This window comes from Canis aureus, chromosome 29 (assembly GCF_053574225.1).
Source record: "Canis aureus isolate CA01 chromosome 29, VMU_Caureus_v.1.0, whole genome shotgun sequence".
NCBI classification, from domain to species: Eukaryota; Metazoa; Chordata; class Mammalia; order Carnivora; family Canidae; genus Canis; species Canis aureus.
Genome location: NC_135639.1, coordinates 11940988 through 11955655, shown reverse-complemented (window position 1 = coordinate 11955655; position 14668 = coordinate 11940988). Strand labels below are relative to the sequence as shown.

At 41.6% G+C, this 14668-nt stretch overlaps 2 protein-coding genes across 3 annotated transcripts in view; one reads left to right on the top strand and one right to left on the bottom strand.

The window, feature by feature from the left end:
• The window catches only part of EIF3A (eukaryotic translation initiation factor 3 subunit A), a 36221-nt gene extending 28156 nt beyond the window's left edge, over positions 1 to 8065 (bottom strand). Inside the window, exons 1-4 of the mRNA XM_077877448.1 lie at positions 7860 to 8065; positions 2174 to 2364; positions 1866 to 2002; positions 1291 to 1454 (exon numbers count right to left, since the gene is read on the bottom strand). Of these exons, the coding sequence (XP_077733574.1) occupies positions 1291 to 1454; positions 1866 to 2002; positions 2174 to 2364; positions 7860 to 7908 (541 nt within the window). The 5' untranslated portion in view covers positions 7909 to 8065. The remainder of the gene's footprint in view (positions 1 to 1290; positions 1455 to 1865; positions 2003 to 2173; positions 2365 to 7859) is intronic.
• Positions 8066 to 8203: 138 nt separating this feature from the next.
• The window catches only part of DENND10 (DENN domain containing 10), a 42527-nt gene continuing 36062 nt past the window's right edge, over positions 8204 to 14668 (top strand). The window contains exons 1-3 of one of the 2 annotated variants that reach the window (XM_077877450.1): positions 8452 to 8590; positions 10390 to 10509; positions 11648 to 11794. Coding sequence is in view for 1 of the 2 variants with exons in the window: in XM_077877449.1 (XP_077733575.1) it covers positions 8425 to 8590 (166 nt within the window). In the remaining variant the exon portion in view is untranslated. Of the gene's footprint in view, positions 8591 to 10389; positions 10510 to 11647; positions 11795 to 14668 lie in introns of both variants that reach the window. The other variant, XM_077877449.1, reaches the window with a different exon arrangement.

Sequence of the window (14668 nt, the reverse complement as noted above, 5' to 3'; positions counted from 1 at the left end):
AAATTCACATATGTTAGCCATGTAAACAAAACAGAACAGGTTCTAATACAGTAAAATATTCTTGAAGTCACAAGTTGATAAACAAATACCAATCATTCCTCATACTGGAAAGAATGACAATATAAGGTTGTATTAAAACCAAAGTAAGAAAAAGCCAAAAGCCACTCTTAAGTCATATATATCTCCTATTTACATATAGTTAAAAAGCTGCAATAACAGCAAGGTAAGTAACAGTAAGGAAAAGATCCAGGATTAAGAGAAAGGACATTATACGGTTCAAGATTCAAAGTAGTTAACCTTTGAACAAGGATTTGAACTGCATGGGTCTATTTATGCAGATATTCCCAATAAATACAGATATGTAAAGTTTATTTTCTCATGATTTTAACACTTTCTTTTCTCTTAGCTTACCTCTTAAAAATACAGTATATAACATATATAACATACAAAATAAACAGTTAATCAACTGTTTATGTTACCAGTTAAGGTTCTGGTCAACAAGAGGCTATTAATAGTTAAGTTTTTGGGTAGTTAAGTCATAGGCAGACTTTCATCTGCAGAAGTGGAAGCAAAGGGGTGTGCCCACAAACACTTCTAACACCCCTAAGCTGTTCAGGCATCAATGGTATATGCACTGTAACAACTGGATTTTTAAAAAAAGATTTTATTTATTTATTCATAAGAGACGGGGGGGGGGGGGGGGGGGTGCAGACAAAGAAGCAGGCTCCATGCAAGGAGCCTGACATGGGACTCAATCCCAGGTCTCCAGGATCAGGCCCTGGGCTGAAGGCAGCGTTAAACCGCTGAGCCACCCGGGCTGCCCAACAACTGGATACTTTTTATGATGATGCAGAGTCATCAAGATAACTTAGTCCTATATTCAGTGATACTGTTTAAGAATATAAAAATATGTATTTTTAAAGTAATCCTGGAAGTTCAAAGCTTCTAGGATTCTCCCCAAGGCATGGTGGAGAATATGCATAAATGCAGTCAAAAGCAGGATCTAAGTTTATCAGAAAGCCGTCAAGAAGTTCCAATTATTTTTTTAGTCACCTGGAAAATCCCAAAAATGACTTTGCCTTTCAGATATCCATGAAATGGATTTCATATAGAATTACCCTAATAAGTAAAACAAATGTCTTATAGTCACTATTTAAATGAACGCCAAACATCTTTCAATAAGAATAAAAACTATAAAATAAGTAATATGGATAAAAACAGGTTAACTTTGTCCATCTTTTGCAAAATCTTTCCCTCAAAATCAATTTTTCAAATCAGTTTTCATTTTACCTTGTTGAGCAATATCATGGTAGAGGCGCTCTACTCTAGAATTGTTTCGAAGAAGGTCCAAACACTGTCTATAGGATTCCCAAAGGAATTTAACCCATGGAGTTAAAAGAAGTCTGTCGGTACGATCCTGAGTGTCTTCACCACTTACAGCACTTAGGAGAACACTAAAAAGAATAATAATAAAATTAAATTAAAAAAATAAAAGTCTACAATAATTTTAGACATGATTTTGTACTTTGTCATAGGAGTAAAAAAAAAAAAAAACAAATCAACAATAGTATTAAAAAAGTACGAATTCTTTCTACAGCTTTTGGACACACTAAAGCTGTCACTTACATGTTCAAATATTTGAATCCTCAACCCGTATTACCATCATTTAGATCAGTATCTGCTTCCTATCTGAAGGTGAGACTTTCCACTGATAAATTTTCTATAGTATGGTTTTGTTACTATACATTTAAAATTCCAAAGAGGAACATTTTTTCTAATAAACACTTAAACTTCAAATGAGGATGATGGAGACACATGTAAAGAAAAACACTGAGGAAAATGTATCAGCAATTTAACTTACATACCTCTCAGGTGTCTGAATATTATCCAGATCTTCTATGTCTAGAACCATCTGCTGAGACTCCTCTTTAGCAGCCTCAGTTTTTTCCTCTGCCAATTTCAAATATGCCCTAACAACATCTTCTAGAGATTTGATGTTCACCTAACACACACACACAAAAGAGAGAGAACCTGAAAATACAGTCTCAACAAACCATAAAATATTTTAAGAACAAATTTTAGGATATAAAGTATATTAATTTTGAAAAGCAAAGTCCTCTGATAGTTACTAAAAAGCCTTTACTAAAAACATAAAACCCATCTCTTTTCATACCTGTTGACAAATGTTCTTATACTGGTATAATCCCTCTTTAGCTAAATGGCTCTTGCGAAGATCCACGCAAAGTTCCAAGTATTTCAGCATAATTGGCTCATGTATCTTTTGCCATGTTCTGTGTTTCTTACTTTTCATAACATCATAAAGAACATCCAAAGCAGGCTGCTTTTTTCCAACCTCAAGAAATTCTAGAAAAATAAATCAAGACAATTAAAATCAGGTATGTTTGCTATATACAGCAGTCCAAATCTTGCTTAAATTGGCTATTTTAATTTCTGAACTCACTACAATCTCTTTTTAGATCACATTTATTTTTTAATCTAAAGCCATGCCAAAATTATCCATGTTAACACAATGAAAAACTGATACTATCTCAAGATACAGCCTACCGATAAAACTGGATTTCACTCAATTAAACTGTACCAAATGTGTCCTTTTAAGTGACTGGAAAGTTCCAGAAATTGAGGTTATCAGGAGGAAAAAAATCTTTCCCCAACAAACACAGTAAAGTCAACTATGACCTTTCATTTCAGTCACAGTGATCTGGCCAAGGAATTTTTCCTAGTTTATACTAAGACTCCAGGCAGAAAAATCATGATTGTCAATTATTACACAATTAGATTGACTTTATCACTTATTCCTTTAAGGGCCTACTTTCGGATTCTCTGTTCTGATCACTCTCTATTGCAATGTATCTAGTCTTTTGCTAATACTTCACTGTCTTGATTACTACAGACTTAAAGGCTTCAAACCAAGTAGTGTGACTGCTTCAATTTTGTTCTTCAGCATTATTTAGCTTACTAAATTTTTTACCTTTCCATATAAATACAGAATTAGGTAATATCTACAAAATAGCTCACTGGAATTTTCATTCAAATTTTACTGAATCTATATTATCAAATTTGAAAGAATGGGCAATTTAACAGTAGTCTTTCAGCCTTTTAGGATTTTATTTATTTATTCATGAGACACAAAAAGAGAGACACAGGCAGAGTGGAGAAGCAAGCTCCCTGCGGGGAGCCTGATGTGGGATTCAATCCCAGGACCCTGGGATCACAACCTGAGCCAAAGGCAGAGGCTCAACCGCTGAACCACCCAGACGTCCCAATAGTCTTCCAATCTATGGAATATCTCTCCACTTATTTTTCCAGTCTAAACATGAAAAATATATATTAAGACAAACCCCAAATGAGGGACCATTCCACAAAATACCAGGAAACTTGTCAAGGTTATCAACAAGGAAAATATAAGAAACTGTCATAACAAGTGGAAGTATCTAAGACGACCGGACGACTAAATGTAATATGATATCCTAGATGGGATTCTGGAATTCAAAAAAGGACATTAGGGAAATATGAACAAAATATGGACTTTCGTTAACAATAATGTATCCGTACTGGTTCATTACTTGTGACAAATGTACCAAAATGATATAAAATTATCAATAGGTTACGGTTTACATGGAAACACTGTATACTATCTATGCAGTAATTCTGTAAATCTTGAATTTCGAAAATTAACTTTATTTTTAAAAACAAAATTTTAGAACACATACCAAAGAAAATTATATTCTTAGGGAATTTACTACCACCTAAACGTGAAGGCATTCTGTCTGTATGTGGCAGTATTTCAAAATGTAGTTCTAATCTCAGGTTTATGTATACACTGCTCATTTTGAAATTCAGTCAAAAGGAAAGACTGCTCTATAACCATATTTCTGACAAAGGTTAAAATTTATGTTTTTTTCTCATCTTTTTATTTTCTTGTGCACAAAACTTAAAAATGGGGAGAGCTATTTTATTTAACCTAAGTCATCTAGTTATGTTCAACTTAAAATTCAGTTAACTGCCATATTTTACACACAAAAAAATCTTTCCACCGAACATTTGAAAGATAATTTGGGGAACCAAAACACTAGTTTACACTATGAAAGGGTCTTAAAATACTGTATTTCTATTGTTAAAAACCATTATTTTCTGAATAAAAAAAATCTTTAGCAAAGAATTATTTTTAAGAATAAACACCATACAGCATTATAAACCATGTAACTCTGTACTAGGCAAACAACAGGCAGAAAAGTCCCTTATTTGGGAGTTATACGAGGCCTATAACTTAGTAATTATTAATTTCTTCCCAAAGATCACAAAGATCACATCTTTCAGGAATGTTGCTTCTGAACATTACTTCTTCCAGGAAAACTACAAACAATATTCCAACTCTGGTATTAAAAAGTTTACAACAAGATAAATCACAAAATATGCTGAAATAAGTATCTTTACACAATACCCTATAAGTCACCCCATATCAAATCATATTCTTCATGTGCAAGTGAAAACAAAACCCTCTTCAATAATTCAAGTCAATGTCAACATTAATCCTGCCATTATAGGGAAAAGTCCATTTTCATTTGAGTCCATTTTATTACAAAAAAAAAAAAAAAAAAAACCCACCCTACAAGAGGAAACAAAAACGTAACACAACTAGATACTTTGTTAGGATAATAAGCCTTTTCTGTTCTAGGGGAGGACCTAACCTATCTTCCTGAAGCATACATACACAAGGTTATTTTCTTTTTTTTTTTTTAATTTTTTATTTATTTATGATAGTCACAGAGAGAGAGAGAGAGAGAGAGAGGCAGAGACACAGGCAGAGGGAGAAGCAGGTTCCATGCAGGGAGCTGGATGTGGGACTCGATCCTGGGTCTCCAGGATCAGGCCCTGGGCACAAGGCGGCACTAAACTGCTGAGGGCTGCCCATGTTTTTATTTTAAAGGAAAAAGAATGCAATGGCAAGTTATTATAAACCATGAGGGTGAGTTCCTGTCTTTACCCTAATTTACATACGAGGAGAATGTAGTTCCTCTGAATTATCTAATAAGGGAAAAAAAATGTTTTGAGGCTAGAAAGAAATAACACATATTAAAGGCTCCATTGCAATGTTAAAAAAAAAAAAGTTCATTTCCAAATTGATATTCTTGAAATAAAGATTAAAATCCAGAATTATAAGCTATTACTAGAAGGATGGGCATTCTGAGTTTTCCTTTCAGACACAAAGGCAAACTGTATCGAAAAAATTTAGGTCTGTCCTTCAATATTACTAGCTTACTTGTACAACAGACCAAGTAGATAAGCTACAGTGTTACACAATTTGTGAGTTTAAACAACTTGATAAAACACTAGTAGAATCAAAATTAAAAGGCTGTTACAAGATCAGGAGCAATGAATTCCAAAGAACTAACAACATAATCTGGGGCTTTTTCCAAATGATTTCAGTGTATGAATTTCTTGCCTCTAACTGCTGGGCCAAGTTCTCATCTTCCTGAATGATTACTATAATCGTCTCCAAAAATATTGTTCTGAATTACAGATTCAGAGTTACCTGGAGAACTATTCAACTTAAATTTACTCACATTTTATTAAGACAATGCAATGGATTAATTCTAAATGTGTTTGATGCTACAAATGGTATAGATAAAATGTTGACATAAAATGAGATTATCTCTATCGAATGGAATATGCTTTTATAATCCTAGTTTTGTAAGCAGTGCCGTGTGTCATCCACATTCTGCTCACTTTTAACACTTACAGACAGAATCTCATTCACAAGATCAAAGGTACAGAAATTACTAGTTGAATGCTAAGCCCTCTACTACAGAAACACCCAACCTACATTTTAAAAGGACTGCAGCAAGGAGTCAGTACAGCCTTTTAAAAAACCGACACAACCCCCGCCAGGGTGCCCCTTGCTCACGTTGCCTACTTTCATTTCAGATGCTTTCTCCCAAGTTAGAAAATGTGAAAAAAGATTTAAGATGTTACACATCCAAAAACCCTTCTAATTTAAAAAAATTACTGACATACTAAGCTTATATGACCATTCAGAGGGAGGAGTGATGAAAGAAACAAGGCCTGAACACATCAAAAGTGTAGTATTTAGGCCATGAAGATTTCAGTGCTTCAGCCTATTAGCATGGGAAAGACACTTGTCAGTAAAGCAAATGACTGTAAAGCAGATCTACAATAGCAATTAGAACAGTAACTGAATCCAAGTCACTCTATATACCGTAAGTTTCTAAACATAAGAAAAAAAATTAACTTTACTACAGTTCATTTTGTAGTGATGAATTTCCACTTCAATCTATTTTCTTTCCTAGAAATTAACGTCCTTAATTCTTGCCTATTTTAACTATTAGATCACTGGTTAAAATGACTAGCCATCAGATCTAAGTTGTAGTTTTAAATGATTTTAAGACAGATGCTGTACTCGAATCCAAATAATATGGAATTACCCAATTTCACACTCTTAACCCCCAAATTGCTACTTTTAAAATAGCAGACACTTATTAAAAAAATTATTTTAAGTAACCTTTAGTCCTGATAGGTTATCAGGAGTATTCATTTTATGTATTGATTGAAATTGGCCAATTTTTCCCAAGAGGAATTTTTCAAACAAGTCAACAAATAGAACTTCATAAACATAAAACTCTAAGAGACACAGTGTAACAACCTACAGCATGGGTTAAGACCCAAAGCTTGTTTAGGTAGAGGAAGGTGAAAATAAGAGCTATGGACGCTCTACACACTTAGAAATTGTTGGGCTTAAAAAACTCTAAACGAAAGTTTTTTTTGTTTTTTTTTTTTAAGACCAGAGCAATGCATGATACATTTGCAGCCCCATAATGCCAACGTAATAAATGCCTCTTGAACAGACCCGCACAGGCACAAGTTTTCCCTAAAGGGCCTGTGGCTTTAACCCACATGGAAATAAAAATCGCAGGCAGTAGCCGCTGCAGCGAGGGGGGGGGGGGGGGGGGAAGACGACTGATCTGCAAGTCTAGAGACCTCGGTTCCAGTCTCCTGGCTCAACTACTAACTCCCAGAGTGACCTTGGGTAAACATTCTCTCTCTCTCTCTCTCTCTCTCTCTCCAGGCTTCAATTTCGTTATCTTTAAGAGAGAACTTGAAGTCTCTCTCTCACGGTATTAACTCTGTTCCAACTTCATGCGGCTTAGAATAGGCTTCGGGGCGGCCGATAGTCAATGCCAGGAAGAGCAGATAACAGGTTAAATGGGTCAGTGTCTCCGCGGCAGAGCTCCGGGGACTGGGGGAAAGGGTGAGTGGACCCTGACCCAGCAAAGCCCGGCGCTGGATTTGGGGGGCGGAGGTGCCCGCGGGAGGGCCGGGGGTGGGACTGCCCGGCTCCCGGCGCCGGCAGGAGGTGGAGTCGAGGTTCTCGCGTGCATTGTCCCCGGGAGGGAGCCATGTTTCTTCCTCCCCGGCACTCCCAGATGGCGGCTGGGGGCGCGGGGCCTCAGCAGCCGAGGGCCCGGCGGCCTGGGGCGCGGGGCGGAGGCGGAGAAGCGGGGCAAAGGAACTCGGGCCTCGGAAGCCCGTCTTGGGGCCGCGGCCCGCGAGACGCACCAGGAGGCGGCGGGGGGGGGGGGCGGGGGGAGGAAGAACCCCCCCCCCGCGACGGTTCCCGGGTCCGCGCCTCCCACCCGCCCCGGTCGGTCGGAGCGAGAAGGCAGACCGTGCCCACCACGGGCCGGGGCGGCGGCGGGCAGGTCGCATCGACCTCTCGGGCCGCAGCCGGGCAGCAGAGCGGCGAGACGCAGGCCCGGGTCCCTCGACCTCCGAGGCGCCTCGGGCCGACCCAGCCCGGCGCGCCCCGATTCCCGACTCACCGTTGGCGCGTTTGAGGGCATTTTCCGGCCTCTGGAAATAGGCCGGCATCTTGGCGGCAGGCTCGGCTCACCCGGCGTCAGCGAACTCCTTAGTGGCCCGGGCCGGGAGGGGAGACGAAGGGGAACCAGCGCGAGGCTCCACGCGCCTCGGCAGCAGTCGCCCGCGCCCAGCCGGCCAGAGACGGAAAGGAAGGAGCCACGTGACCCCCGCACGGCGGCGCCGCCGCCGCCCAAGCCCCGGATGTAGGGGGCGGTCCTGCGCGCGCAGGCGCGCTGTGGTCGCGCGCGCCGGCTGACGTGGCGGTGGCGGCGGCGGCGGCGGCGGCGGCGGGCGCCCTCCGTGCGGGGCGGGCACGTTGCGGGGCAGGTTCTCAGGCCCCTCGCTCCTCGAGCGAGAATCGAGCTGGGAGACGTGAGGTGTGGGTCGGGGGCTCTGCCTGGCGAGGAGGAAGGCGTCTGCACCGGTTTGGGACCTGCTTTGTGCGCAGTCATGCAAAGTTGCAGTCGGGTCCCACCCGCCCCGGGAACGAGCTGAGCTGCGCGAGAATGCCTGGTCCGTCCGTTTATGGGAAATGCAGCGCGCCGCGGCGGCCTAGTAGTGAGCAGCCCTCGACGGCCCCCCGGGGGCAGGAGGGACGCAGTAGATAAATCAGTGAGCTTGTTTCCTATGGGCGAAATAAAAAAAGTCGCTGACACAAAGGTTGCCTGGGGAATGGGGACCCTCGGAGAAGGTGAGTTTTGAGCTGAGACCTGAAAGATGGGGACGAACTGGGGACGGTAATCTGGCTGTGCGTCATGTTGGAAGATACATGGGAGTGTTGTCGCCTTCACGTTCTGCTGAACATAAAAATAATAATGATGAGTGTTCCTGGGGGGGTAGGAGGGATCAATTTCTCAGGCCCTTTGCTACAGCCCTTTGTTACTGATCAACAATCTTAATTAATGTTCGATCATTAACTATTAACACCCAGAACTTGAAAGCCATTTGAACTGAATCTTAGTTAACTCAAGCCCTATGAAATTAAGGCGGGTTCAGGAGAAAAATTAAGAAAGCGTCAATGGAATAAATTGTTGCAAATTTTTTACCCATTTTGTAGTAATGGATGGGACATGAGAACGAATGGCAGAGTTCTCTACGAGGGGACAAGGAACCCACAGTCCACACACGCGAAAAGCATCTTCCCCTCGTTCTTTAGGCCTCAGCAAAGAGGTTTTTCTATTTAGATCTATCACCAAAAAAGAAAGGAAACTCGAGACATGGAGACACAGATACAAAATACATCTCAAGGGATCCCTGGGTGGCGCAGCGGTTTAGCGCCTGCCTTTGGCCCAGGGCGCGATCCTGGAGACGCGGGATCGAATCCCACGTCGGGCTCCCGGTGCATGGAGCCTGCTTCTCCCTCTGCCTGTGTCTCTGCCTCTCTCTCTCTCTCTCTGTGTGTGTGACTATCATAAATAAATAAAAATTAAAAAAAAAATAAAATCTTTAAAAAAACAAAATACATCTCAAATTCTAGAAATTAAAAAAAAAAAGGTTGTTTAAAAATTAATTTCATAGAGTTCTTCCTCCAAAATGGTTGGGCCACTCTAAATGTCTGAACTTACTCCCCCAAGATTAAGAGCCAGGCAGAGTGGAGCAACAAGTACTAAGAAGCTGCGGGAACTGTTTTATGGGGCAGGATCAAGAGACTCGTTTGTGTATATGGTAATTAAATCAAAATTAAAGAGCTAAACATAAGAGCAAATAACAGCTTTTTTTTTTTTTTTAAGATTTTATTTATTCATGAGAGACACAGAGAGAGGCAGAGACACAGGCAGAGAGAAGAGAAGCAGGCTCCAGGCAGGGAGCCTGACGTGGGGGGACTGGATCCTGGGATTCTGGGATCACGCCCCAGACCAAAGGCAGCCGCTCAACCACGGAGCCACCCAGGCGTCCCAAATACAGCTTTTAAATGCTGTAGATAGAAAACTATTTAGTAGGCCATAGAGAAATGTAACAATAAAATAAAAGGATACCTGACCTAAATAAATATCGGAGAAAGCTTTCCAGCATTCTTTTTTTTCTTTTTAAAGATTTTATTTATTTATTCATGAGAGACACACAGAGAGAGGCAGAGACACAGGCAGAGGGAGAAGCAGGCTCTTTGCGGGGAGCCCGATACAGGACTCAATCCCAGGACCCCGGGATCATGACCTGAGCCAAAGGCAGGTGCTCAACCACTGAGCCACCCAGGCGTCCCTCTTTCTACCATTTTCACTCTTTTCATTATCATATCTCAAAGAAGATGGTAAAATGATCTTATTATTACTCATTACATAGTAGAACTAAAACAAGACAAATACTAGAAAATTTGGAGAAAAAATGAATTCAATATTTCTGAATCTTCATTCTTTTCTCTTTCAAGTTAAAGTATATGAAGCATTTGGTAATAGCCAATAATCATTTTAATGCATCGAGTACAATTATTCAGTGTCTTGTACTATATTTGTGAATAGTCTCAACTTCAATAATAAATTTTATTAAATTCAGCCAATAGGATTAAGTACCAGCTAAAGGCCATAATACTGGACACAAAAGATGCAGGTTGCCTATTTTCAAGGAGTTGATGTTTCACTGGTGAAGATGGATGAGTACACAATGAGGAACAAGGTAGGATTTATTCTGAACCAGGAGCAAAGCATAATTACTTGTTGATTGATACTTCACAGAAAACAAGCAACCTGAATATGCTAGAAGCCACTTTAGGAAGTGGTAAAAGAAAGTGATCAGGCTGGTGAAGATTTTTTCTCTATCAAGTTTCTTTTGTACTACCCATGACAATTTTTCCAACACAATGGGAGTTTTGGGTGGAGCAAATAAGACTCTAAAAAAAAAAAAAAAAACAATTGTTAGGGCCACAAAAGAAGTACTACATTATACATATTTGCAACATAATATAGTTTTAAATCAAATACCATGTTTTACAGTTTACAAAATGTTTTCATGTTAGTCATTTTGTTTACAAGAATTCTGTAATGAAAAAAAAAATAATGAAGTTATTTACACTGATAAACTAACAGTTCCAGAGAGTTAGACTATGGCTCACAGTTACTCCTTCAACAAACCATTATGGGGAAGAAAAAAAAAAAAAAACCATTATGGAATACATACCATGTGCCAGGTACAAGAATTAAGCACCTGATAGGTAGGTGACAGCAGTGAACAGGACAGACTTGGTTCCTATCTTCTTGGACTTTGCAGCCTGGAGAGAAGAAAGACTTCAAACACTTGCCAGAAGCTTCTTGAAGATGGAAACACCACTCCAGGCCCCCATCATCTTTCCAGATCCGTCTCTCCCCACACTCAGTGTCTTTCAGTGCCTTAAACAGCAGTTTCCCCCACCTCCAACCCAATGAATGCCATCACTTCAGATGAATTATTCTCTACCACTACCCATTCCTTGTTCTAACAACAACCTATTTCTCACATCGTCACTATCTCCAGAATTCTTTCCTAGCCCCCAGCTTAGTTTAGATGCCAAGGCAGGGAGCACCAATAACATCCTGTCTTAGCACTGATCATACTTCAATGTAATTATATACAGACTATAAGCTCAGAGAATGGAAGCTTTTGTATTGTTCACACTATATCCCCAATGACAGCATTGGGCAGATGAGATACTCTCAAAAAATGCTGGAAAGATGAATAAATGAATCCCTATATAAAGATTTATATAAACCAGTTTCTACTATACCTGTGGGGAAGTAACAAGTGTGAAAGTTCAATGTGTGTCTTCTTTCATTTATAGAGCATCTAGCTATCTACATGGGGGCTCTCAATCTACTTTAAGGCCCCACATGCAGATGCTGAAGAAGAAACAATAATGCTCTTCACCCAAAGCTAATTGCACTGGTTTTGAACCAACTGTACTGAAGTTCATTTGTGACTTTCTCAGGTCAGTGTTCAAATATATCATGTGTTCCTATACCTGTATATCCCTTCTCTTCTTCCTATCCCACCCATTGTTACCTGACCAACCCCTACAAATACTTCAAGCCTCAACTCAAAGGCTTTCTCTGCCAAGCCTTTCAGCCAGTGGGGGACTGACTTAACTGCCCCTTCTCTTGTGCTCTCTTCTCAAGCCACTGTTACTCGGGCACCATCTCTGGACACTCTGCTGCCCCAGCAGCTCTGTCATGGGGTGGCTCTATTCCTCCTTCAAACCACTGGTGCCTGGAGGTTGATCAATGACTGACTAGCTCCTCCCCGCTAGCTACTTCTAGACCATTCTCTCCTCCCTTAAACTGTGAATATTGAAGTTCCTGCTACCAGATGAGACCCCTGTGATTCCTCTATGTGACAGTCCTCTATAGGCATCTACAGATTGCCAGGTTGCAACCCCTCATTCCTTGATTCTTTTTTTTTTTTTTAATTTTTTTAAAGATTTTATTTATTCGGGATCCCTGGGTGGCGCAGCGGTTTGGCGCCTGCCTTTGGCCCAGGGCGCGATCCTGGAGACCCGGGATCGAATCCCACATCGGGCTCCCGGTGCATGGAGCCTGCTTCTCCCTCTGCCTGTGTCTCTGCCTCTCTCTCTCTCTCTCTCTGTGACTATCATGAATAAATAAATAAAATCTTTAAAAAAAAATAAAAAAAAAAAATAAAGATTTTATTTATTCATGATAGAGAGAGAGAGAAAGAGAGAGGCAGAGACACAGGCAGAGGGAGAAGCAGGCTCCGTGCCAGGAGCCTGATGCAGGACTCAATTCCGGGACTCCAGGATCGTGCCCTGGGCCAAAGGCAGGCGCCAAACCGCTGAGCCACCCAGGGATCCCCTCATTCCTTGATTCTTATAACTCTCTGTCACTATCCAACACTACCGTCATAATTATTAGTGGTTTCTATACCCATGTAGATGATCCTGCTGATATCCTGGCCACCTGGCCATCACAATTGTGTCCTCTACTTTACCTCACTCACTCATACACATGGTGATGCCCTAGAGTCTAGACTAAGAGCACACTTTTTTTGTGTGCCTTCGGCCCAGGGTGTGATCCTGAAGACCTGGGATCGAGTCCCACATCAGGCTCCCTGCATGGAGCCTGCTTCTCCCTCTGCCTCTGTCTCTGCCTCTCTCTCTCTCAATCTCTCTCTCTCTCTGTGTGTGTGTCTCTAATAAATAAATTAAATCTTTAAAAAATATAAACACTAGGGCACATGAGAGAACTGGCTTTGCCTTCTGCCATCTACCCACCCACCTGGTTCTGTACTTAACACTCTGCCTCCCTCCTGTTACCCTGCAGACTGTACTCCTGTCTAAAGCTAGCCTTTTGTACTGGCGCACTGGATTTCTCATCTCCTCTCACTCTAGCCTCCCTGAAACACTTTCTTCACTTGGCTTCCAGGATCACCTTTTCCTGATTTTCCTCTCACCTCTCTGACTTCTCAGTCTCTTTGACTGGCATTTCATCATCTCTCTGACTTCTGAGGTTGAAAAGTCCCAGAGCTCAGCCCCTAGACTTCTCCCCTCCTCTAACTGCATCCACCTTTTGATTCTAGCTCATGGCTTTAAACATCATCTTTGTGCTTAGAAGTTATAAAATTACATCACCAGTGCTCCACCTCCCTCCTGAAAGCCAGTCTCACGCCCTGATGCGTAATTGACATATCTATTTAGTGTTTGACATAGAGCATACACCCAACCCGCCCCAACCCAGACTCTTGATCTTTCTGGCCTCCGACGTGCTCCTCCCACCATCTTCCCCGTGTAAATAATGGCAACTCCCTTCTTCCAGTTGCTCAAACCAAAAATTTTGGAGACGTCTCTGACTTCACTTTTTCTGCCACAGTCCCACATCCAATCAGCCTATCAGCCAATCATGTTTCTACCACCTCCACAGCAATCACTCTGGTCCAGGTCACCATCATGTCTCACCCAGAATACGTGATTATCTGTTCACTTGTCTATTTCCCCTCGGCCCCCTTCTCTTTTACCCTCTACCCTAACAAGCAGGGAGATCTTTTAAGCAAAAGAGAGATGATCATGTCAGTCCCCTGATCGATCAAGACCCTTTTGTGGCTGCCCAGCTCATGCAGTCGAAGTCAAAGTCCTTACAATGGGCCGCAAGACCCTACATAACTCCTTCCCCTCCTCCGTCCCTCCCATGACATGCCAGTGTCACCTTTTCACTGCTGTCTTCCCTTAGCTCTTTAAAGTAATATAATAACCTCCATTTCTACCATACTTCCAAGCACCCTTTCCTTTATTTTCTTCCACAGCATTGATTTAGCTATCACCATCTTTTTTTTTTTAATTTTTTGTATTTATTTATGATAGTCACACAGAGAGAGAGAGAGAGGCGGCGCAGAGACACAGGCAGAGGGAGAAGCAGGCTCCATGCACCGGGAGCCCGACGTGGGATTCGATCCCAGGTCTCCAGGATCGCGCCCTGGGCCAAAGGCAGGCACCAAACCGCTGCACCACCCAGGGACCCCCACTCCTCCATTCCTAACTGTAAAAGTGTCCAATGAGAGTTAGATATCTTTTCAACAATGATGTACCAAGAGCAGATATGGGCTGCACTGTGCTGTGGTCAGGGAGTTCTCACTGAACCTTTAGGTTGTGCAAATTTATTTATTTATTTGTTTATTTATTTAAGATTTTATTTATTTATTCATGAGAGACACAGAGAGAGAGAAAAAGGCAGAGACACAGGCAGTGGGAGAAGCAGGCTCCTTGCAGGGAGCCCGGGTATCCAGGATCACGCCCTGGGCTGAAGGCAGACACTAAACCGCCGAACCACCCAGGGATCCCTTTTTTTTTTTTTTT